Raw genomic sequence first — 26,815 nt, 5'->3', positions numbered from 1 at the left:
CTGGATTATCTGGGTGAGCCTGATGTAATAACAAAGGTTATTAAAAGTGGAAGAGGGAGGCAGAAGAGAAAGGTCAGAGAATGAGGTGTAAGGATAGAAGCAGGGTTAGAGAGATGCAGTGTTGTTGGCTTTGAAGACTGAGGAAGCTGGCCAGGAGGATCCAAGGAATGTGAATGGCCTCTAGAAGATGGAAAAGGTAAGGAAATGGATTCTCTCCTAGAGCCTCCAGAAAGGACCACAGCCCTGCCAACATCTTGATTTTAGCTTAGAAATACCTGTATTAGACTTCTAACCCACTGAACTTACTATTAGAGATAATAAATTTGTGTAGTTTTAAGCCACTGAGTTTGTGGTAACTTATTGCTGCAACAATAGAATACTAATAAATGGATATTTCAGAAAAGTTCCCATTGATAATAGGATTCTAAATGTTTGGGCACACCACTTATCTGGAAAGTTTACATATATGGAACATCCCAATGGTATCAGACAAATGAAGTGCTACTCTAGGTAGATTTGTGCATTCAATGGGGAATAATTAGAAAATATATTACATTTATCTTTAAATTTCTACATTCATTGTGACTTTAAATTATGTTCCTTTTTGATGGGAAGTGTTTTGTGACTTGTTTTTGTTTGCATTTCAGAAGAGTGTTTGAATGTCTTGAGTTTTACACTGGGAACCAAACACAGCCCCCAAAATTTATGTGACGGGAGGTTAACATCCTATTTAAAGAAACATTCTTCATTTTGCAATATGTAGATACTGAATTATTATGTTATAAACCTGAAACTAACATAGTGTTATATGTCAATTATATCACAATTTAAGAAAAGAAATATTCAGTTGACTTTGATAGTAGGACAAATAGAATTTGATTAATAATCTTTTTTTTTTTTTTTGCGGTATGCGGGCCTCTCACTGTTGTGGCCTCTCCCGTTGCGGAGCACAGGCTCTGGACGCGCAGACTCAGCGGCCATGGCTCACGGGCCCAGCCGCTCCGCGGCATGTGGGATCTTCCCGGACCAGGTCACGAACCCGCATCCCCTGCATCGGCAGGTGGACTCTCAACCACTGCGCCACCAGGGAAGCCCAATAATTTTGATACTTATGCTAATCCTATTCGTTTTTTTAAATAACAGCTTTATTGAGTTATAATTTACGTACCATACAGTTCACCCAGTTAAAGTGTACAGTTTCATGATTCTTAATATATTCACTGATATGTGCCAACATCAGTACAGAGCACTTTGAATATCTTATCTCATTGCCTTCTGATTTCCATTGTTTTTCATGAGAAGTCAGCTGTTAATCTTATTGGGGTTCCCTTATAAGTGAGGAGTCATTTTTCCCTTGCCGCTTTCAAGATTTTCTCCTTGTCTGGCTTAAAGCAATTTGACCATGATATGCCGTCTATTTGTGCAGCTGTTTGCAGACAGTAGTGTAGTAGTAGAAGTAGTAGTAGTATAAACTACTTGGAGTTTTTTGAGCTTCCTGGATGTGCAAATTAATGTTTTTCAGTTAAATTGGGAAGTTTGCAGCCACTAAAAAAAAAAGGTTGTTTTTGCTTTCTTTCTCTCTCTCCTTGTGGCACTCCTATTACATATATGTTGGTGCATTTAATGGTACCCCACATTTCTCTCAGACTTTGTACATTTTTCTTCATCTTTCTTCCTGGTTCATGGTTTTCTTTAGTTCTAGGAACATATTTACATGGCTAATTTGAAGTCTTTGCCTGTTAAATCTGACATCTAGTTGCACTTACAGGCAGTTTCTGTTGCTTGCTTTTTTGCTGGTGTATAGGTCATACTTTCCTGTTTCTTTACATGTCTCGTAACTTTTTGTTAGAAACTGGGCATTTTAGATAATATAACATAGCAACTCAGTACTGGTGCCCCACCGCCCCTCAGGGCTCTTTATTGTTATTTGCTTGTGAATTTTTTTAGTGACTGGCTGCATTATTTTATTGAAACCTATTTACTCTCGCCCTTTGCCCTGAAGTGTGAAGTCTTGATGTTGCTTCTTAGGCATGTGGCCTTTGGTATGCCCACAGTCACCCTGGGATTGACTGTGGTTTTGGCAGGGCTCTTTCTGACTCTTTACCCTGACCACGTCCAGCTGTTAAACTCCACTGATTGCTGTTGTTTTTAATAGTGCCCCCAAACTGATCCAGTCAGATTAGGGCTCCTTTGAAGGGATAGTTCCTGAGATCAGTATTAGAGATTTCTTCTGACCCCAGGATGGTTCCTCCCAGCTATTTCTTTCCTTGGTTCTCTCCAGCATGCTATACCGTAGGCTTGGACTTCTCCACACACTGTTGCAAATGAAGTCAGTTCCATTGGGGGAAGATTTAGAGCCCTCTATTCTATGGCCTACTTCTCCCCCTAGGCAAAATCTCTGAGCCACAGCTCTAGTGCAGGGGGTGGGGACAATGATGTGTTTCCCTCTGAGTGATGACCCCAGGTCTCCTAGGTTTGCCTCTCCTAATGTAGAACCCACGAGCTGGGCCCATGGCAATTAGGGCCTCAGTATTCTTGGTGGTATCACACCCCTGGACTTAGCCTCCATACCAGGAATGGGGGCCACCTGGAAGAAGGGAACCCCCATCTCTCAGCCATAGTTGTCTGGAACCTAGCCTCATCAACCAGTAGTCGCTGTGGACCAGATGAGAAACACACATCCTGCTCTTCCCAGGAGAAAGCTTTACAACTGGGAGCTGGAGGAGAGGGAGCTCTGTGTTCTTGGCTGCACTTGTCTGGTGTGATATCTGTGCTGGGAGTGGGGATGGAGGGAGTGGGTCTAGGTCCAAATACCATGGACTCTTACTTTATGTACTGAGTTGTAGATTTTCTTTAATGAGTGCTTCTTCATTTTCTGTATGCCCTTAGGACCATTTCCAGAGATTTTATTTTATTTTATTTTTTTAAAGGGAACTTTATTTTTATTTATTTATTTTTGGCTGCATTGGGTCTTTGTTGCTGCACGGGCTTTCTTTAGTTGAGGCAAGTGGGGGCTACTCTGTTGCAGTGCATGGGCTTCTCATTGCTGTGGCTTCTCTTGTTGTGGAGCACGGGCTCTAGGCACACAGGCTTCAGTAGTTGTGGCTTGCAGGCTCTAGAGCAGAGGCTCAGCAGTTGTGGCGCACGGGCTTAGTTGCTCCGCGGCATGTGGGATCTTTCTGGACCAGGGCTCGAACCCGTGTCCCCTGCGTTGGCAGGCGGATCTTAACCACTGCGCCACCAGGGAAGCCCTCCAGAGATTTTAAATGAGTGTTTTTTGTTTATTTTTTAAGTAATTTTCACCAGTTTCACTGGGGAATGGATCCACAAATCTCTTCACATTGTCATGCCAGAAACGGAGCTCTGCTAGCTTTTTAGCATACAGTTTTGTTTCTGTTACTCCTGATTGCTCATAGTGGCCTTGTACTTGGATTTCTATCTCCTTGGTAGATTGTGAGTCTCTTGAAGGCAGTAGCCCTGACCTTTATTCCTTGTTGGATCATGATTGTCCCTAGTAGCATTTTATATACTGTGGCGCATAAAAGAATGTTAGTTATTGACTGTATCACTGTCTTTTCTAGTTTATATTTTCAGCACTTCTTTTGTGACTTAAAGTGTCTTACCATGTTTTCCTTTTTTTCTACTCTCTAGTGCTGATGTGTTCCCAGAAAGGTGGTGCCTCTTTTTTATCTGTCACTGGTCTCTCTTTCTCTCTTTCCCTTTCCCTCCCTCCCTCCCTCCCTCCCTCCCTCCCTCTCTCTCTCTCTCTCTCTCTCTCTCTCTGTCTCTCTCTCTCTGTCTCTCTCTCTCTCTCTCTCTCTCTCTCACACACACACACACACACACACACACACAAGGATGCTTAAACTATTGGAAGTTTTAATTAAAAACATTATTTTTCACGATATAGGAGCTTTCTGTAGCATTTCTTGCGATAGATAGATATAATTTTAAATTAGGCTAGTTTGTGGGATGGGAACAGGTAGAAAGTGAGAAAGGGGGAGAAAGGGCAGGCAGAAAAGCAATGGTTTGTGCTTTTAAAGATGGGTCATGCCTCACTTGTTCTTTCTTCAGCCAGCCATGTCTCATGCCTTTTTAACCTTGGCCCTTGACAGCTCTGCCTTTGCAACTGCTTTTTCCTTTCTTGCTCCTCTCTTATTGGGGATCCCTGGCTGATGATGACCCTGTGGCTGCCCCCCTTTGTTTGGGTGGACAGTGGTCATGTGGCCACATCTGAGGCTCCAGCCAATCCTATACCATTCATTCTCTGCTGCTTGGATTTCCTCCTAAAGCTAATATGTGGCCTCACCCAGTCTTTGACACACTGTGTATTGGAGAATTTGGTAGTACTCTTCTCCCATCACTCTAGGTCATTTGAGAATATTCTTAACAGAAATTATTTGATTTGTGTGATTTGCCTGCTGCTGCTTCTTGAGCAGTATTGACTGCCCTCTGGGATGGGTATGTGTGGGTTGACTATTTTATTCAGTGTTGTTCTCTTTCCCAGGATGCTCCAGGATGAAACGTCATAGAACTCTCAGCAGCAGTGACAGTTCAGACGAGAGTGAGTAGAACCAGCGAACAGCTGGTAACCTCTGTATCTGTAATCCTTGAGGATTTCTTTGACTTGAGGACAAGCTGTTTCATGCTTCTTTTAATGGTTAAAAAATAATGTTTCTAGGAAGGAAAGCTTGGAGTACCATTTTTCTTATTTAAATTTCATTAGACATAGATAAGTTAGGTGAGAAAATTGGTTTTATGCGGCATATAGCATTTTGTTTTTCACTTTTTATTTACCCAAGCAACAAAGCCACATCTACCAATGATATAACAGTCCTTTTCTAGAAAGTAAGAAAAGTATGAGAGCATAATTGTAGGCCCTACAGTTCTATTTGTAGCTCAGGTACTAAGTGTTTGACTGGATGAGTCATCATTTGTAAAAGACAACAACTTTATTAACAGTAGCATTTGGGGAAGTGCTGAAGGTTACACAGATTACCTGCTCCACATTTTTAGTTTTTTCAGTTGCTTTTGCAGATACTTTTTCTCCAGATGGAACATGAATTGTGTTATTCCAAGTTATTATGAAATATGATTACACCAAATTGAATCTCCTCAGCGTTAGCACTGTTGAAGCTTTTGCACCCTGGGATGTCACCCATAAATGTCATTAAACTCCATTATGAAACTTTTTTGGTTGCAATTTAACTGTTTTCTTCAGTGGTATGAGGTCACTGTGCTCTTCTCCACCATATATTTCATATTCTTTTGGATGACATTTAGTTATAATAGCAGGTAATAAGTCTCAGTATGTTTTTCTAATTATCTTTTGCAGGTCCTTCCACTTCCTTTACTTCTGGCTCAATGTATAGGAGCAAGTCAAAAATTCCAAATGAACACAAGAAACCTGCTGAGGTGAGATCAGATATTAAATTCTTAAGACTTAAAAAATAGACAGATAGCTACCTTCTGCCTACATATCTACAATACCCAGATCTTGGAGACGTGAGGAGTAAACTACATGCCAATGGATAGGCTTGTTTTCTGATGAACTTTTTTGTTTTTCAAGAAAGATTCCGTTTCCTTTTTCCTTTGGGGAAAACAGTAACCTTCACTGTGCTTTCATTTTGGTGATGACACCTAAGTGCATGGCTTTAGAATATAAATCCTCTCCTAGCCAAGAAGTCAAAGGGAGCCAGATTTGGAGAATTGGGAAGGACCAAAAGAGCCAAAGATCTGGCCTATGATAGGAAAGAGCTAAGTTGGCAGGTGGGAGGCAGTGCAGGAAAGGATAGATGAGGAAGTTGTGGATAGAGAAGGAAAGGACTGGATTGGAGATCTGGGCTCTGGTATGTCCTCACAGCCTTCAGAGCACTACCACCAGGCCAGGAAAAATGGGCCAGTCCTTGTGAGGCTAGTCGTCTTCTGCTTCAAGGGCAGCAAAGTGCCAGGGTTGCACCTGGATTTGGTAATTGTTTTATGAATCCTACAGACTTTCCTCTGTGATAATTAAATGATGAGAAACTGACCTTGTCTATCTTCACTTCTACTATGAGTAGTCTTCCTTGGCTGCAAAGGAAAAGGGAATGTATTAGTTAACTGTTGCTGCATTATACGATATCACAAAATTATTGGCTTAAAGCAGCACACATTTATTGTCTCAGTTTCTGTGGGTCAGGAGTCTGGGCACAGCATGACTGGGTTCTCTCTGTTCAAGGTCTTTCAAGGCTGTAATCAGTGTGCTGGCTGGGCTGTGTTCTCATCTGGAAGTTTGACTAGGGAAGAATTTGCTTCCAAGCTCATTCAGATTGTTGGCAGAATTCATCTCCTTCCAGCTGGAGGACTGAGGTCCCTGTTTTTTCATTGACTTTTGGTAGAGTACCACCCTCCACTCCTAGAGACTGCTTGTAGTTCTTTGCCATGTGGCCTTCTCCATAGATCGTCTCAAAACACAGCAGCTTACTTTTTCAAAGCCAGCTAGGGGAGAGTCTTTTACTCCAGTCTGCTAAGACTGAGTCCTTTTTTTTTTTTTTTTTTGCCGTACGCAGGCCTCTCACTGTTGCGGCCTCTCCCATTGCGGAGCACAGGCTCTGGATGCGCAGGCTCAGCGGCCATGGCTCACGGGCCCAGCCGCTCCGCGGCATGTGGGATCCTCCTGGACTGGGGCACGAACCCGTGTCCCCTGCATCGGCAGGCGGACTCTCAACCACTGCGCCACCAGGGAAGCCCAAGACTGAGTCTTATATAACATAATCATGAGAATGGCATCTCATTACATTTGCCACATAACATAACCTAATCGAGGGAGTGACATCCCATCATGTCTGACATATTCTGTTGATTAGAAACAAGTCCAGGTTCCACCTGCCCTCATGCAAATGGTGGTGCGGGGGGGGCGGCATTGCTTTAGGGTGTTAGCCAGAGAGAGCATTTCTCCCTTTCTCAGAGGTCACTTTTCATTTTCACCTTTTGCCAGGGACCTTTCTGGGCAGAGTAGAATATCAGTGTGTATTTATATGTGTCTGTGTCATGCAGAAAAACTTAGGGAATAAAACGCACATAAACAGGAGCAGAACAAATTTCCCACCTATCCAGAGGAGGCTTTGACTACAGAATGGTGAGAAAGAAACCTTGCTACTTTCCCATTTAGGACAGCCAGTCCTCGAACATAAAGTGACTCAAGAGCTTTGAGTCTTAAGGCCTGCTGCCTCCGAGTCAGTGAGAATATCAGTCTTTTGTTGCAAGAGATAGGGGACCTGGGCTACTGGAAGCAAATTTTTTCATTTATATGTCCCATTCTATTATAAAAGAGAGAACCTGATATTGTAGGACAAAACCAGCCTTGGCATTAGAAAAGATTGATTCCATGTGTTGCTTGGCTGGTTTATTTCATCTCTCTGAAATCATTTGTTTTGTCATTATAACATGGATGTTATCACGCCTACCTCTCATAGGTACCATTTATTGTAATTTTCTGTGCCAAGAGCTTTTTATTAGATAATCTGATTGTTTCCCAAAATTAAGCAATTGTAAGAACCTCCTTGGATGCTGCCTTCATTTAAAATTTTTATTTAATAACTTATTTATATCAGTATGGACTGACATATATTTATTTTATACTTTGGGTTATAATCCAGTACTACATAATATATTGTATTGCTCAAATTATTCTATATATCAGTGAAATCGTCTCTCTTATTTTTCTCTTTTCAATTTCCATTGATTTCTGCTCTTACTTTTATTATTTTCTTCCTTCTTGCTTCAGTTTTATTTTGTACTTTTTCTAGATTCTTGAGGTAGATGCTTAGGCTATTTGAAATTTTTCCTTTTTTCTAGTATAAGAATTTTAGTGCTATAAATTTCCCTTTAAATACTATTTTAGCTGCACCACATTAATTTTGGTATGTTTATTTTCATTTTCATCCATTTCAATATTTTTATTTTCCTTGAGACTTCCTCATTGATCCATGGATTATTTAGAAGTGTGTTGTTTAGTTTCCAAGCGTTTGGAGACTTTTATTGCTATCTTTCTGTTATTGATTTCTAGTTTGAGTTCATTTTTGTCAGAGAACATAGTATGTATGTTTCAGTTCTTTTACATGTGTCAAGGTTTGTTTTCTGGCCCAAGATATGGTTTATCTTGGTGAATGTTTCATGGGCACTTGAAAAGAATGTGTATTCCACTGTTGTTGGGTCCTATTGGTTGATGGTGTTCTTCTGTATCCCAGCTTATTTTCTGCCTAGTAGTTTTATCAGTTGTTCAGTTAGGGCTGTAGCAGTCTCCAACTGTAATTGTGGATTTGGGTATTTCTCCTCTCAGTTCTATCAAATTTGCTTTGTGTATTTTGAAGGTCTGTTGTTAGGTGCGTACATATTTAAGATTGCTATATCTTCTTGGTGAATTTATCATCATGTAATGTCCCTCTTTGTCTTTGGTAATTTTGTTTGCTCTGAAGTCTATACTATCTAATATTAATATCATTTCTGGCTTTCTTTTGATTCCTGTTTACATGGTATATGGTATATTTTTTCCATCCTTTCACTTTTCATTTATACATATAATTTTTATTTGAAATGAGTTTCTTGCAGATGATATATAGTTGGGTCATTTTTTAATCCACTCTTTCAATCTGTCTTTTAATTGGCATATTTAAAACATTTATATTTAATGTAACTTTTACTACTGTTTGGTTTAAGTCTGCCATTTTACTATTCTTCTGTTTGTTTTCTCTGGGTTTTTTGTTCCTCTTTTATTTTCTGTCTTCTTGTGGATTACTTGAACATTTTTTTAAGTTCCATGTTGAGTTTCCTTCTTCTTTTTCTTTCTTTTTTTTTTTTTTTGTTGGCTGCACTGCACAGCTTACAGGATCTTAGTTCCCCAACCAGGGATTGAACCTGGGGCCTCAGCAGTGAAAGTGCAGAGTCCTAACCACTGGACTGCCAGCGAATTCCCCCATGTTGATTTTTCTATGGTGGTTTTAAGGGTATATCTTTGTGTAGATTTTTAGTGGTTGCTCTTGGGAAGCAACCTTTAAAAGGGAGGGCCTTTAACAAACATGACATCAGTCTCCTGATCTCTACATTTTACCACTTTGAAGTAAAGGAAGCTTACCACCATTTGGTTTGTTTATCCACCCCACCCCCACCTTTATCATATAGTTGTCTTAAATATTTTCTCTACATACATTGAGAACTACATTAGACAATGTTAGAATATTTGCTTCAACAGTAAAATATTATTATAAAACTCAAGAGGAAAAGGGTAGTCTATTATATTTACCCGTATTTTTATTCTCTTGTTCTTCCTTTATTCCTGATGTTCCAACTTTCCTTTTGTTTATTTCCTTTCTATATGAAGAACTCCCTTTAGCTGTCCTTTTAGGGGGAGTCTGCTGGTGATAAGTTCTCTTAGTTTTCCTTCATTTGAGAATGTTTTGGTTTTACCTGAAGGTTATTTTCACTTGATATAGAATTCTGGTTTGACAGAACTTTTCTTTCGGCACTTGAAAAATGTGCTACTTCCTTCTTGCCTCCATGGTTTCTAATTAGAGATTGCTCTCATTCAAATGGTTGCTCTCCCGTAGGTAATCAGTCATTTCTTTTCCAGTTGCCTTCAAGATTTTTCTTTGTCTTTAGTTTTCCAAAGAAAACTTTAGAAATCCATGCCTGGGCATGGATTTCTTTGGGTTTATCCTGTTTGGGCTTTGATCAGCTTCCTGAATCTAAGTTTATATCTTTTGCCAAATTTGGGAAATTTTCAGCCATTATTTCTTCAGCTATTTTTCAGCTCCACCTTTTTTTCTTTTCTTCTTTTGAGACTTCAACTGCATGAATGCTAGATCTTTTGTTATTTCCCACAGGTCCTTCAGACTCTTCCTGTTTTTTCAGTGTATATTCTTTCTGTTGGTTAGATTAATTTCTCTTTTTCCCTGTTTCTTTATTCTGTTAATTCCATTATTCTATTGAACCTATCCTATGTGTTTATTTCAGTTATTATTCCATTTCAAATTTTCCATTTGGTTATTCTTTGTATCTTCTTATTTCTTTGCTGAAACTTTCTTTTTTTGTTGTTTCAAAAGTGTTTGTAATTTCTTGTTGAAGCATTTTTATGGTGGCTGCTTTAAAATCCTTGTCAGATAATTCCAACATTTGTGTCATCTCAGTGCTGGTATCTGCTGATGGTCTCTTATTCCTGGTTCTTAGTATTATGAACGATTTCCTATTGCATCCTGGGCTGGGTTTTTGTTTTGTTTTGTTTTGTTTTTTGGTATTATGTTATCAGACACTAAGTCTTATTTAAATCTGTTTTAGCAGGCTTCCATAATAACCACACCAGTGGGGAAGAGAGACACTGACTTTTTACCACCAGTTACACAATTCCTAGGCTCCCCATCCTAGTTCTATTATCTCTCTAGGAAGGTAGTTCTGTTATCCCTCTGGGAAGGGGGAAGGTTGGCTCATTACTACTTGGCAGGGGTGGAAATCCCCACTTTGTTACCTCCACTGATAGCAGGGGCAGTGGTGTGGTAAGGGGTACTGCATTACTGATGGGCAGTGGTGATAGTCCAGGCTCCCTACCCAGTCTCTGCTGATATCACATTGAGGAGGAGGAATGCCTTATTATTGCTGGGTGGGAGTGGATGTCAAAGCCTCTCAGGTGATGTCCACTGATACCACAACAATTGTTCTTTTTTAAAAGACATTTTAACATCTTTTTGAAATATAATTCGTACAGCATACAGTTCATCTACTTAAAGTGTATAATTCAGTGGGTTTTAGTATATTCACAGAGTTGTTGGGTAACCATTACCACAGTCTAAATTTAGAACATTTTCATCACCCCAGAAAGAAACTCCCTATCCATTAGCAGTTAACTCCCTGGGCCCCTACTCCCAGCCACTGGCAACCACTAATCTAATTTCTGTTTCTACAGTTTTGCCTATTCTGGACATTCCATATGAATGGAATAATACAATATATGGCTATTTGTGTCTGGCTTCTTTCATTTAACATAACATTTTCAAAGTTCATTCATGCTGTAGCATGTACCAGTACTTCATTTCTTTTTTATGACTAAATGATACTCCATTGTATGCATATATCACATTTTTAAAATCCATTCATTAGTTGATAGACATTTGGGTTGTCTCCATTTCTGGAGTATTATGAGTAATGCTGCTGTGAGCATTCATATACACGTTTTTAGGTGGACATATGTTTTCAAAAACACCTAGGTGTAGAATTGCTGAGTCTCATAGTAACTCTGTTTAACCATTTGAGGGAATGCCAGACTATCTTCCAAAGGGGTCTCATCAGTTTACACTCCCACCAGCAGTGTACAAGAGTGTTTGAAATTTGTTATTGCTATGGGTACCAGAGACTTGGAATTCCTCAGATAACTTTGTTTTTGTCTCGTCTCTTGACTTTTCCCCTTGTGCTTGTCCTCAGAGAGATTTTGTCTTCTACAGCTCTCCTAGCTGTAAGCCACTGTTATCACTGGAGGCTTTAGTGTGGTGGTAGGGTATGAGGGAGGGGTGGTGTTCTCTACTCTTCTGATTATGTCTCAGTCTTTGGGGTGTGTAGTGGTCCTGTGTCTGGGGGTGAGGTTGGGGAGGTAGCCTTCAGGGATAGAGCATTTTTGCCCCTGCCCACTATTTTCCTGAATGCCTGCAGCAGGTATCCTCTGGTATTCTCAGTCTATGTCCTTGAAGTTTTCTCTCCTGCAGATGAAGGCTTTTTTCTCTGTTGAGTAACACAGGGAAGCTGAGGCTGGGTGCTTTTCCCTTCCCACAGCACTAGTCCAGTGCCCTCACTTGAAATCCTTCCTCTGTAGATGAAGCCTTTTGTTCAATAAGGGAGCCAGGACACTGAGCACCAGCGACCCAGACAGCACCACTGGGGGAGCTTTTTCTCCAGGTTCTCCCCCATCGTCCCTGTGAGTGGCCTCCTGGGTTTCTAGAGAAAAAGCTTACAAGAAGGTGGGAACCCCCTATGACTACAGCCCCCAGAAACTTCATATTCTCATAGTAGGCCCCACTTAGCCCCCAGAGATTCATCAGAATTTCTAGTTTAATGTTCCTGCTGTGGCTTCTGCCCCAAGTAAGGAAATGCTCCTGTCCTGTGTCTCCCTGCAGGCGTGCTTGCCTCTCTTTGAGTTTGACTATTTGTCCTGTGACTCATTTCTCTAATGGCTTCACAAAAACTCGTTAATTTGCTGCCTCTCCTGCCTTTTTCTTCTTGTAAAGATGAGAATTTCTTTTTTCTGACTCTCTACAGGTCCAAGATGAAACCTTATTTTTTAGTCATTGAAGTGCAATATAAATGATCTTTTTCACTGGGGCTTAATTGGCTGCATTGATAGACAAATATTTTCTTTGATGTTTAGTGCTTTGGTGAGATTCCTGTGTGTGCCTCCCTGAGTTATCCTCTAGAGGAGTATTTCCTAGGGGTGTGTGAATTCCACATACGGTTCAGGGGCTTTGGGACCTTCTGAAAATTGTATACAGACTTTTAAGGGTATGTTTTTATGTGTATTTTTTTTCTGAGCTAGTAGCCTTCATCTGATTCTCAAAAGGGCTCCTATTCTAAAAGATGTTTTTAAAAAGCTAATTGCCCTAGAAAAAGCTCATAGTACTAGATGACCAATTTGAATATATTAAAAAGTCTTTTATTCTTTCTCAAAAGCCTGCATATTTTCACCTAATATTAGTCTGACTGGTCTATAAAATATATCAACCTATCTTAAAAGATTGACTGCATATCTTCTCTAGGCCCAGAGTCTCATTTATTATATCTAAGACTTTCATAGCAACAGAGTGAAAGCTCATATATTTTAACTCAGCAGAGAACACTGCATACTCTCAAATAGAGCCTATTTATATCACTTTACCTGTATTTCTAACAAGCTTGATTATTTGGTTTTCTGACCCACAGCAGATAAAAAGTACTAAGCTTGCAAATGCACACTTACTGCACAAAAAGGGACATTGAGGAATGGGAGAAAAACTTTCAAAGCAAACCTCAGTTGTCATCTCTTGTATGAAAATTGCTCACATCTCCAAGTCAGACTCAATTGTTCCTCCTCCTCCATTAACAGGATGTGTATGCCTCTGATACAGGGTAAGGAGAATAATCAAACCTACCTAAGCAGCCCAAAAGTACATTGCTTTACGGGAATCGATGTTCCAGTTGATGTCAGCCCATTAGCCATCAGAAATGTCCTATTTATTCTTTATAAGAAACCTAAGAATTATTTAAACTATCTGAAAAGTATTTCCATGATTTTTAAAGTTTTAAACTTAGAAATTGAATAAGTTTTGCTTCATTGGAAAAACCAACGTGGGACACAGTATCTTGACAACACTGGCTACTTTTGTTGATATAAAAACAAGCTTGTATTCTTTGCTAGGTTTTCTCTGCTTTAAGTGGTTGATTCTTTTAGATAACCTGAAAAATCTTTTCTTGCCTTAAGATTGTATAATTCTAAGAAAATCACTTACGGTTAATTCCTCTTGATTAAATAGAGTTACCGTGTTTGCAGCTGTTTTTTAATGCTTTGGGGGTGACATCTGTTTGTCGTCAGTTATGTAGTTCAGATTTAGTGACTATGAATCAAAACTGATCAATCTCTCTGCTTCATTATACATGGACCAGACAGTGTTCCCCTTTGTGTCATACAGGAAGCACATGTTTTGGCTTTTCCTCTAAAAAATGTCACAGAAATGTTCAGACTAGCTGTGCTTATAAGAAACTGCCCACTGAGAGATATTAATGAGAACAGTAAAAGCCAGAGCTGTCCATGAAGGGCATTTTCATTTTGTGGCTCTGGCAGGTTAAGCATTGATATTCTAATTGAATTCATAGTGAGGCCTCCTTTGTTTCTGCAAGCATCTGAGAGGCCAAGATGTGCATGCACTGTTGGACTTGGCATAGCTTCTGGGCTGTATGTTAGCCTGTGAATCCCCTCTTTGACCATAAATGAGCAGATATCTGGTAAGTACAAAGCATTTTTGTTTCAGGAACTTTTGGGGAAACTACCAGTGCATATAAAATAGGCACACAGTTAAGAACTTGTAAAACTTCTCAACTTCATTACCTAGGTCAATGTCAACATCCAGATCCCTCATTCACAATCTTTAATTTAGCAACGAATAGCCATGTTTCATTTTGTGAAGTTTCTGTATTACCGCATGACCTATAGAATGTTGGTTAAAGTTCTCGATGGAGCTCTTGCTTGGGAACACTGTCTTTGGGAGTCAAACCATGCATGTTTTAGTTGAGCCCTGAACTCACATCTCCTTTTACCCATCAACAATTACTTTATGGACTAGAGAGGAGAATTCAGCTATATACTTCTTTCTGCTTTTAGAACTAAAGCTGAGACTATGATGATGATAATAAAATAACTGCAACTAGAATTTATTTAGCAGTTACAATGAGCCCAATACCATGCTAAGACCTTTACATAAATTCACCTATTTAATCCCTACAACTACCCCTATGAGGTAAGTGTTCTTATCCTTGTTTTACAAATAAGTAAATAAACATGGAGAATTTAGACAGCTTCCCAAACTAGTAAGTGGTGAAACCAGTAGACCAATCCAGGCAGTCTGTCCCGGGACCCATATTCCTCTCTTTAAAGATTTTTTTTTTTGTAACGCTTTTCCTATTTCTTTTCTTTTTTAAATTTATTTATTTTTGGCTGCATTGGGTCTCCGTTGCTTCATGGGCTTTCTCTAGTTGCTGAGAGCGGGGGCTACTCTTCATTGCGGTGCGCAGGCTTCTCATTGTGGTGGCTTCTCTTGTTGCAGAGCATGGGCTCTAGGCATGCAGGCTTCAGTAGTTGTGGCTCACGGGCTCTAGAGCACAGGCTCAGTAGTTGTGGCGCACGGGCTTAGTTGCTCCTCGGCATGTGGGATCTTCCCGGACCAGGGCTTGAATCCGTGTCCCCTGCATTGGCACATGAATTCTTAACTACTGCACCACCAGGGAAGTCCTAAAGAAAATTTTTTAAAATAAATTTATTTATTTATTTATTATTTTTTGCTGAGTTGGGTCTTTGTTGCTGTGTGCAGGCTTTCTCTAGTTGTGGCGAGCGGGGTAGTTGTGGTGAGCAGGGGCTACTCTTCGTTGTGGTGCACAGGCTTCTCATTGTGGTGGCTTCTCCTGTTGTGGAGCACGGGCTCTAGGTGTGTGGGCTCAGTAGTTGTGGCTTGCAGGCTCTAGAGCGCAGGCTCAGTAGTTGTGGTGCACGGGCTTAGTTGCTCCGTGAAATGTGGGATCTTCCCGGACCAGGGCTTGAACCCATGTCTCCTGCATTGGCAGGTGGATTCTTAACCACTGCACCACCAGGGAAGTCCCCTAAACATTTTTAATTTCACTTTTTACCATATAAAACATTTACCTGGTTCAAATATCGAACTATGAAACAAAATACATTCAGAAAGATTCAGCTTTTGTCTCTCTTCTCCCTATTTTCTCCCCTTTCCTCTGTGCTGTTTATTATTATTATTTTTTAGTTCTTCGTTTATCCTTTTATTGTTTATGAAAATATATACAAATATGCATGTATGTGTGTGCCACTATATGTATATAAAGCTCATACCTCTACCCAGGATACACTGTAACTATTTTGCCTGTGTTTATTTTATAAACCTTTAAAAATGACTTTTCTTACCAGAAGCAGATTCATGAGACCAGTCTGGTAAATGTATTTCATATCACTTCGCAGATATCTTCCTGAGTACTGAACTTAAATTCCTATCCCCTCTTCAGCATTTTATGTTCTGCCTCATACTTGAAATGTTTGACTTCTACAGCAAGATAAGGCAGACTCTTGCACTCTGCCTTGAGTAAAAATGCTTCTCTAGAAACCTTGGATCTGATGCTGTTTAATCTGGCTAGCTTGTAAAATTGAAATCAGGCTTACCATGTAAGTCTATTTTTTTCTAAAGGTGGAAGGGAAGTTTACAGTAGTCATTGGATTTAGCCTTCATTTGCTTAAGAAAAATAGGTATGAGTTGATTGGTATTTCTGCAGTCCGAGGTTCCCCAGACTTCACAGAGTGCCTGTTCCCTGGAAGTTTACTATTTCTGAAGCAATGGACAAGGGCCAGATTTCATTGGCCTCTTTGTCTAGAGTCTTCAAGTTACTCTTCTGTTTGGTAAATGTGTGTATTAGTTTCCTAGGGCTGCTATAACAAATTACCACAAACTGGGTGGCTTAAAACAGCAGGAATTTATTTTCTCACAGTTCTAGAGGCCGGAAGTCCAAAATCAGCCAGACTGCATTCCCTCCAAAGACTTTAGGGTAGATTCCATTCCTTGCCTCTTCCAGGTTCTGATAGCTATCAGCATTTATTGACTTGTGGATTAATGAATCACTCCAGTCTCTGCCTCCATGGTCATAATCCCTTCTCCTCTTCTGTCTCAAATCTCCCTCTGCCTTTCTGTTATAAAGACACTTTTTATTGGATTTAAGCCCCACCTGGATATTCCACGATGATCCTTTCATCTCAGAATCCTTAAGTTATTTATATCTGCAGAGATCCCATTTCACATAAGGTAACATTCACAGGTTCCAGAAATTTGGATGTGGACATATCTTCTGGGGGGCCACCGTTCAGCCCACTGCAATATGTTTCCAGGCTACTTAGGAAACTCTACAAAACAGACTTTCATAAGCAGTTATATCAAGTATGAAGACATGGCTTATGCTGTGTGATTATTGTTAATCCCAAAGCATGATTTTGCAATCAGTTGATTTATTTTGAGAAGTGTATTGTATGGAAAATAATGAAATATTTTATGAGGTTGAAAAATACTTGGCTCTAGTATTCTTTGCAGAGCTAAGGTAGGATTTCCCACAGGCAGTAGTTGAGCACAATTGTAAATTGCCACCGTGTCTTAACCACTGTCTCATTAAAGGCACTCTGGTAATTTATAGAAATGGATCAGAGTGTTCAGCAAAATGGTGATTCAGTTTCTCCAACTAGCCACCCAGAACACTGAGCTCTGTGCAAAACATGTTAATGGATATGTCTGTGATCCTCTCTTACCTCCTTATACAAAGCATTATGTAGTAAACCACCGGTTTTCTGTTTCCTATAGACTTAGCTTTCTCCCTGCACAGTACCCAATTAACTTTAATTGGTTAGGATTCTTGGTAGGAAAGTCATTTTGTTGCCACCTCGACACCAGCATGTTTAACGTTGGTTTCCTGCTCAGGTCATATTATTCATTCTAAATCTTCCCTAAATGAAACCAACAGGCATTTGTAGAGTTGTCCCTGCAGAATAGCAAATGGAATGAGTCCTTATGCATTTAAATGACATTATTCGATTATGTGATAGTTCAGTCCTGTACTCTGTGAAATGTCAGTTTAAACAGAACTACACCAACTGAGAATTAATTGCTTTCTTGTACCATGCACTGTGCTTCAACTTTCGTGTTACAGATAACTTGGACAGTGTTTCTCTTCAGAGAACGTTGATTAGCATTAAAGGCTAAAATGTTTGCTTGATGGCATCTCTTCCTTTGATAATCCAGAGATGTAGACACATTTACCTTAAACCTGCAAGTGGTTGTTTGATTTTTTTTTCAGAATTAGCACTTAGTAGGTGAGGTATATATCAGTGTATGTATGCTTTTATATGAAAGTTTATTCCCTCATTGTTTAGGCATTAACTGGGCCTTCATCAGTGAAATCAGTACCAGGTTAGCTGAAGAACTCATGGCATTCTTCTTTCCTGTTCTTGAAAAGGCAGAATCACAAAGCCTAAGTTGCCACAGCAATTTAAGTCATGTTCCCAGGCTTGTGAGTACATTTCTGTGCCTGTCAATCACGCAGGAGCCCATTCAGTCAGAGGATAACTGTACATCAAACTTTAGATGGGTATTCATTCCCATATTGTCAGTACCTGACTGTGCTTAAGGTGCAGAAAATGGACTATAGGGAATCTCTTTGTCTCTGTAAGTCCAAGTTTTAGCTGTACCCATATCATCATCCCCTACCTCTGGCCTTTGAACTTTCCACACAGCTAGGGATCCTTTGCCAGGGGTAAGGTTAAGGCTCGCACTGGGAGCCTCTTGGCTGCCACAGTAAGCATATCATTTGTGTCCTCCTCACCCCTGTGCACACTGCTGTGCAAAGTGGAGCTGTCTATACTTTGTTTCTGTTTTTGTTTTTCTTCCTGGAAAAGCATTTTTTTTTATTTTATTGAGGTATAGTTGATTTACAATGTTAATTTCTGCTGTACAGCAAAGTGACTTTAGTTATACATATATATATTCTTTTTCATATTCTTTTCCATTATGTTTTTTTAACATCTTTATTGGAGTATAATTGCTTTACAGTGCTGTGTTAGTTTCTGCTTTATAACAAAGTAAATCAGCTATACATATACATACATCCCCATATCTCCTCCCTCTTGCATCTGCCTCCCACCCTCCCTATCCCACCCCTCTAGGTGGTCACAAAGCACCAAGCTGATCTCCCTGTGCTATGTGGCTGCTTCCCACTAGCTATCTATTTTACATTTGATAGTATAAATTAGTCCATGCCACTCTCTCACTTCGTCCCAGCTTACCCTTCCCCCTCCCCATGTCCTCAAGCCCATTCTCTACATCTACGTCTTTATTCCTGTATTCCCATCCTGCCCCTAGGTTCTTCAGAACCATTTTTTTTAGAGTCCATATATATGTGTTAGCATATGGTATTTGTTTTTCTCTTTCTGACTTACTTCACTCTGTTTGACAGACTCTAGGTCCATCCACCTCACTACAAATAACTCAATTTCGTTTCTTTTTATGGCTGAGTAATATTCCATTGTATATATGTGCCACATCTTTATCCATTCATCTGTCGATGGACACTTAGGTTGCTGTAACTGTGTATACTTTGCAAGCCTCTGTACAAATAAATTTGAAAACCTGGATAAGATAGATAACTTACCATGGAAATACAGATTACCAAAATTGACCCCATTGGAGGTAGAAAGCTTAAAGAGATCAATTTCCAAAAAGGTAGAGAAAATTAATAAGGAACTACCCCACTAAAAAGCACCAAGTCCAGATGGTTTCATAGGGACCAGATAGTCCCAATAATTCTCAGATTATTCTAGAGCATTGTAACGCAAGGAAAATGTCCTAATTCCCTTTATGAAGCATGCAAAACGCTGATACCTAAATCTAAAAGACAAAGACAATACCAGAAAAAAGGAAAGAAAGAAAACTGCAGATAAATATCACTCATGAGAATGATACAAAAATAATATTAGAAAACGAATATAATACCATATTAAGAAAATAATATATCATGACCAAATAGATATTCATTCTAGAAATGCAAGTTTCAGTATTAAGAAATCTAATATTATCATATAGCATATTAATATATCTAAGGAGAGAACTATATAATTATTTCCATATATGCTAAAGAAGTCTTTAATAAAATTCAGTACTTAGGCATTATAAAACATTCAAGAAAATAGGAACTGTAAGATACTTTCTTAACATTATAACATAAATATGACATAGTCTTCAACCTAGTATCTTATTTCATGGGGAAACACTAGAGGCATTTCCACTAATTTCAGTGAGAAGACAGATATGCCCACTATCCCCATTACTATTCCAAATATCAGTAGAGGTATTAGTCAGTGCAGTTAAACAAGAGAAACCAATTAGAGACATAAGACCAAGTAAAGATGATGCAAAATTCTGTTTGCAGATGATGCAATAGTATATTTAGAAAACCTTAGGAAAGTCAATGATAAAACTAACTCAGGCCATAAAAGAATTTAGTAAGGTGGCAGGATATGAAGTTAACATATAAAAATCAATAGCTTTTATAATCAGGTGGAGGATATTAACACGCCTGGGGTATGTTGTAATGCAGGAAGTTAAGGAAATACTCAGAAAGGGGTGGGATGTGTCAAAAGAGCACAGGTGCAAGCCAAACTGAAAGGGCTCCCAGTGACCAAAGGTGGAACAATTTAAGCATCAAAATAAACAACAATAATACTGAATTGTAACCCAAAGAATAAAATAGATCCATGAGTCTATAATGATATAAATAAATAATTGAATGAATGAATGAACGAACGAATGAACAAACAAACAAATAATAAATAAGGGAGAAGGGGCAGGTCTCTTTTACAGAGGAATTCCAATTAATAAATGTAGAACTGAGGGAAATAGAAAATCACCATTAGAATACCACAGTAATAACTGTTACAGGCAAGGTATCTATTCGTGGATGCTAAAATTAGTCCATGACAGTTTGAGGAGAAACAGGATGTTTTTATGATTTCAGAGTATCTCCTATAAGATATTTATTAATTACAAAGGAAAATATAGTAACCTAACAGCTGAGAAAACCAGCGAGACACACTACCTTAACCAACTGATAAAGTTTAACATCACCACTAATAAGACATTGAGATCATACATTCCTGATATAATGGGATAAGAGGGTCACAGCAACCTTTCTATGGCATTTTTGCTCAAAACTGAATAACCTCGGTGAGAAAACATCAGACAAACCCAGATTGTAGGGACATTCTATAAAATATATGACCAGTACTCTTCAGAAGTGTCGAGGTCTGGAAGGACTGAGAAACTATCACAAATTGGAGGATACTAAGGAGACATGACAGCTGCTGCAGTGTGGGATCCTGGATTGAATCCTGGAACAGAAGGACATTAGGGGAAAAATTAGTAAAATTTGAATAAGTTTTGTAGATTAATTATAGTATTATAGTAATGTTAATTTCCTGGTTTAGGTAATTGTACTCTGGTTATGTGAGATGTTAACATTAGAGGGAACTATGTGAAGGGTATATGGGAGCTCTGTACTATTTTTGTAACTTCTCTGTAAGACTAAAATTATGTCTAAGTAAATTTTAAAATTAGGTGATAGCTAAATAAACGATTATAAGTTATTTATTTATTTTAAAATTAATTTTTATTGGAGTATGGTTGCTTTACAATGTTGTATTAGCCTCCACTGCACCACAAAATGAATCAGCCATACACATACAGTTATCCCTTCCCTTTTGGACTTACCTCCCATTTAGGTTACCACAGGGTACTAGGTGAGTTCCCTGTGTTATACAGCATTTTCCCATCAGTTGTCCATTTTATATATACATAGTATCAATAATGTATATGTGTCAATCCCAGTCTCCCAATAAGATCATCTATACCATTTTTCTAGATTCCACATATGTACGTTATTATACGATATTTGCTTTTCTCTTTCTGACTTACTTCACTCTGTATGACACTCTCTAGGTCCATCCACATCTCTACAAATGACCCACTTTCGTTCCTTTTTATGGCTGAGTAGTATTCCATTGTATATATGTACCACATCTTTATCCATTCCTCTGGATTATAAGTTATCATAGGATACTTGTTGCTTAATTTGAGAGAGTTAAGGATTGTTTGTTTTACGCAGACTCTTTAAGAGTAACCTGTATTGTTGATTTAAATTCAAGGAGCCCAGAAAAATAACTCAGGAAGTACCCCTTTACTCTTTATTAAATCCAGAACAAGCTGGCTTCCCTGTCAATACTTCAGACTCTTTACAAATAGAAGTTGATCTGGCCATTTACGAAGTTAAGAGATGTCTCTCTTGTTGAAGTGCAGAGTGGGTGGGGATGGTCTTTTTAAAAGGAGAACATTAAATGGTGTTAGTTCCATAGTGATGATCTTCTCAAGGTGTATGCAATGTCTTCCCAGGTATTCCGGAAGGACCTTATCAGTGCGATGAAACTTCCAGACTCTCACCATATTAATCCTGACAGTTATTACCTCTTTGCGGATACATGGAAGGAAGAATGGGAAAAGGGAGTCCAGGTACCAGCCAGTCCAGACGCTGTTCCACAGCCTTCCCTCAGGTATTTTTATGCTTGTATCTTTGATTTACGGGATGAATGCTCTTATGGTTATCTGTGTGCTGCTTGAGGAGAGACTTTGAGTGGCTAATTAAACATTTATAATGCAAAGTCACATACCATGTTCAGCAATTCACTCAGACCAATGGCAGATTATACCAGCCTAGGATAGGTCAGTAGTTGAAGTCAAGGTCGTTTATTTAGGGATAATATATGTACCTATTCACAGGATAAAACTGTTTGAAGTCCAATCTGAAATTATAAGGTTTTGGAGACCAAGATTTCCCAGTCTGACACAATAATCAGTAGCATTTATTAATTAGCCTTTGAAGAGAAGCAGAACATTAATTACATAACCCCATAATAACCCTATTAAGTTGCATGACAAGTTGCTTCATTTTAATAGGGGCTTCATAGTGATAGCATCTGTAAACAGAGCACCAAAACATACAGAGTTTGTAAAATGCATAAACCCAAATGAAAGGGGGTAACTGGAATAATTAGGTTGACCATAAGCACACAGCCTTCATTTGCAAAGACCTGAGAAGAAAGTTTAAGTAGGAGAGGACTTTTCTGACAGAGGAAGTAGTAAGTTTAGCTCCTCAAGAGTAATGACTGGTTTTGGAAGCCACTTTTTCTTACTGGTCTTTGTGTTCCCAGTGCTTTGCACAAAGGCCAGCATGAAATAAAATGCTTGGTATAAGTTTGAGCGAGTGAGGGAAGGAAGGAAAGGGAAGGAATAGAATCAGATAAAGGGGCTGGTAGGACCTGCTGGTTACTATGAGAAATGGTACATCTCATTGTATAGCTATCTATTTCTAGTACATATTAGGTTCTTAAAGGTCAGAGACCACATTCTTGAATTCTCAGCCCCTAGCAGCAGGTTCTTAGGTCTTAGTCATATTCCAGAAATGCTTGTCAAATCACTTCTAAAAACCCAAGCCCAGGCTGTCCCACCCACAGAGAGACTGTCTATGTTCTGTTAAGGAAAACTTCACAGTCTTGCCCAGTACACTTATGGACCCTTACTAGTTCATCATCATTGCCACCATCCTCCTAGAAATCACAACAGCATCATGAATGAACATAGGAGTCAGGCATTTTCATGTCCTTATTGTCAGTATTTTTATATACTGTTGCAGTAACTGGGGAGCCTAGACTTCCACCTTAAACCAGCATTAATGATGCATCCCTCTCCCTCCCATCTATCATACTATCAGAGGAGACTTTCACCACTCCTTAGAGGTAATGAGGACACCTGCTCCCCCCACCCCATGGTATCAGTGGAGGCCACATAGGGAGTAAGGTGCTCTTATCAATCCCAGCAAAGGAGGTATCAGTGGAGGCCTAATGGGAAGCCAGAACTCTCAGCTTCACCCAGTAGTAACAAAGAGTCCCTGCCCCGGATGTCAACACAGGCCAAATGGTGAACCAGGACATATACAATCACCTGGCAGTGATGAGATGATATCCACCCCCAACCTGATCTCCATCCAGAGCAGTGTCAGAGGAAGCCAGTCAAAACAAAAGTTTTAAAGAAGATCCAGAGTCTCATAGCATAATCCCCAAAATGTCCAATCTCCAGTGAAAAAAATCACTCATATCAAAAACTAGGAAGATCTCAACTTGAAGATAATCAGTAGATGCCAGTACCAAGGTGACAGATATTAGAATTATCTAACAAAGACTTAAAAGCAGCCATCATAAAAATGGTTCAGTGAGCAATTATGAGTACACTTAAAGCAAATGAAACAATAGTATCCCCCCTTTCATACCTGATATTGGCAATTTTTATCTCCTTTTTTACTTGCTATAGGTTGGTCATTTTTACTGACCATTTCACAAGGCCATCTTTTTGTTTCATTATCTTTTCTGTTTTTAATTTATTTCTGCTCTTCTCTCTATTACTTCAATTATTTTAGTTGCTTTGGATTTATTTTGCTCTTCTTCTTATAGTTTCTTGAATTGGGAGCTTAGCTTGTTGATTTGAGACATTTCTTCTTTCCAATATGAGCATTTAGTGTTAAAAATTTTCCTCTCATCACTGCTTTAGCTATGTCCCACACATTTTGGTGTGTTGTATTTTCATTTCATTCACTTTAGTGTATTTTTTCCTTTGAGACTTCTTTCACCTTCTTTTTTTCCCTTGGGACTTCTTTTATTTAAAAGTGTGGTTTTTACTTTACTTGGATATTTTCTTATCTCTCTATTATACTTTATTTGGATATTTTCTTACCTCTCTATTACTGATTTCTAGTTTTGATTCCATTGTATTAGAGAACACTCTGTATAATTCCAATTTGTTTCAATTTGTTGAGGTTTATTTTATGACCCAAGATACAGTCTATCATGGTACATGTTCTGTGGGTGCTTGAAAACAATGCCTGTGCTGCTGCTGCTGAGTGGAACACTCTATAAATGTCAGTTCAGTCCTGTTAGTTGATGGTGTTGAGTTCTTCTATATCCTGGATGATTTTCTGTCTGTTCTATCACTTACTGACAGAGGTTGAAGTCTCCAGCTATAATCGGGGAATTGTGTTTTTCTCCTTTCAGTTCAATCAGTTTTTGTTTCAGATATTTTGCAGCCCTGTTGTTTGGTGCACATACATTTACTATTGCTATGTTTTATTGGTGGACTGATCGTTTCTTCATTATGTAATATTCCTCCCCGTCTCTGGTAATTTTCTTTGCTATGAAGGCTACTTAATCTGATATTAATGTTGTCACTCTTGCTTTCTTTTGAGTAACGTTTGCACTGTATATCTTTCTCCATTATTTTACTTTTGACCTACTTATATGCTTATATTTTAAGTGTGTTTTTGGTAGACAGCATATATTTGGATCATGTTTTTTAATCCATTCTGCCAACCTCTGACTTTTAATGGGTTTAGGCCATTTACACTTAATGTAATTATTGATATGTTAGGGCTTAAGTCTGCCATTTTATTTTATTATGTGTGTATGTGTGTGTTCTCTGTTTTTTATTTCTCTCGTTTCTTTTTCCTGCCTTCCTGAGGGTTACCTGAACAAATTACCACAACTTACCCAGTGTGAAATAATCATTTGAAGAGCCCCATAACTGTTAATGAAATTGAATTTGTAATTAAAAACTCTCCCTAAAAATACCTCCAGGCCCAGATGCTTTCACTGGAAAATTCTTCCAAACATTTAAAGAAATAAAAAGTGATGATACTGGAAGAGAAATTTGAATCAAACTAAATGTAGTTATAGAATAAATAGTTGACCATGGGAATGTGGATACACTGTTGCAGTTTGAGAGGAACTAGATATGCAGCTAGAGGAACTTAATGAAGGCAAACTTATGGACATAAAGAAAGTGATTGTGATGAAAAGAATGAAGATGCCCCAGAGAAAATGATGCCAGAAAAAAACTGCACATTAATGGAACTCTCAGAAATTTTTTCAACAGTCAAAGCACAAAGGACAAATGTTGGAAACTGATCCAAGTTCATAAAGCAGTATGACAACTTGCCAAGACATAGAAAAGGTGCTTGCTCTGTGTCATAAATTTTGTAATTAAAAGAAGGAGTCAAGCACTGTACTCTTGATAAGTTTTTACAAAGAGATAAAAGAGTTTAAATTCTCAGTGTTTCAAATTATAGTGTATTAAATACATATTGGTTTTACTATTTTTTATTTTCCTATATAGTTATAGCCAACAGTAAGAGAGTAAAATGCTTTGACAAAAATTTTAAAGGTCACTGAACAATCACAGTTTTCCCCATTGATTATTAAGGTTGCTTTTCACAGTTTCAGTTTGCACAGTCATTTTTACAGTACAGTACCACTGTGCAAAGCGAGGACTACCTGCTTTAGTGACAGCAGATCAGTGGTTTTTTGGAAGTGACCAGTGGAGCAGGAGGATACAAGGAAACTTTTAGAGGTGATGGATATATTTATTATCTTGGTTGTAATTCTGGTTGCACAAATTTATATGTGTGTTGGAACTTGTTAATTTGTACATTTTAAATATATGCAGCTTAATATGTAATTTATACCTCAATAATGTTAATAAAAGTATCATCCATGTATGTAATTATAAATATATGTTTAAATATATAAACAATCATCACAAATAAAGGAGTGTATAGATGGTAATAAAATGTAGTAGTGGGCACATGAAGGCACAACAGTATGTGATTAGAAGAGAAAAGGAAGAAAGACAACAAATGTGACTATAAGCTACCCAAGAGCAGAACCCTTACCGTCAAATAGTAGGTTTTCAATATACGTTTACTATTGTAAGGAGAATAGGATGAAGGAAGGAAAGAGGAAAGCAGGTGGGTATTAGGAAAGAAAATTAGCAAACAACCAAAAGATATTATAGTTGACCCTTGAACCACATGAGTTTGAACTGTGCGGGTCCACTTATACGTGGTTTTTTTTCAGTAGTAAATACTACAGTACTACACAGTCTGTGGGTGGTTGAATCCACAGATCCAGAACCACAGATGTGGAGGGCCAACTGTAAATTATGTGTGAATTTTTGACTGCATGAAGTGTCAGTGCCCATTACCCCTGTCTTGTTCAAAGATCAACTGTACATTCCTACCAGCATTGTATGAGGATTCCATTTTCTCCACATCCTAGCCAACACTTGTTATTGTCTGTATTTTTTATTGTGGCCATCCTAGTAGGTATGAAGTATATCTCATTGTGGTTTTGATTTGCATTTGCTTGATGGCTAATGATGTTGAGCATCTTTTCTTCATGTGCTTATTAGTCAGTTGTATATTCTTTTTGGAAGAGAGCTTTTCTGCTTTATTACAAAGAGAAGAAGCCTTTATGTGGTCAGAAAAATACAAGGTTGATCTTTTTTCCCTTTCTGTGAAACACTACTGTTCAAACTGCAAAGTGAATCATCTCAGTTCACCTCTTTATGTTCTATCACATTCA

At 38.6% G+C, this 26,815-nt stretch overlaps 1 protein-coding gene across 6 annotated transcripts in view; it reads left to right on the top strand.

Moving 5' to 3' along the window:
• JADE3 (jade family PHD finger 3) overlaps positions 1 to 26,815 on the top strand; it is a 151,783-nt gene that overhangs the window by 75,832 nt on the left and 49,136 nt on the right. For all 6 annotated transcript variants that reach the window (XM_067722812.1, XM_067722808.1, XM_067722813.1 and 3 more), the window contains 3 exons: positions 4,508 to 4,564; positions 5,336 to 5,415; positions 21,744 to 21,901. In XM_067722812.1, coding sequence (XP_067578913.1) covers positions 4,519 to 4,564; positions 5,336 to 5,415; positions 21,744 to 21,901 — 284 coding nt within the window. In that variant the 5' untranslated portion in view covers positions 4,508 to 4,518. The remainder of the gene's footprint in view (positions 1 to 4,507; positions 4,565 to 5,335; positions 5,416 to 21,743; positions 21,902 to 26,815) is intronic.

This window comes from Pseudorca crassidens, chromosome X (assembly GCF_039906515.1).
Source record: "Pseudorca crassidens isolate mPseCra1 chromosome X, mPseCra1.hap1, whole genome shotgun sequence".
Taxonomy (NCBI): Eukaryota; Metazoa; Chordata; class Mammalia; order Artiodactyla; family Delphinidae; genus Pseudorca; species Pseudorca crassidens.
The sequence above is the reverse complement of the archived record's forward strand: the minus strand, read 5'-3'. Positions and strand labels throughout refer to the sequence as shown.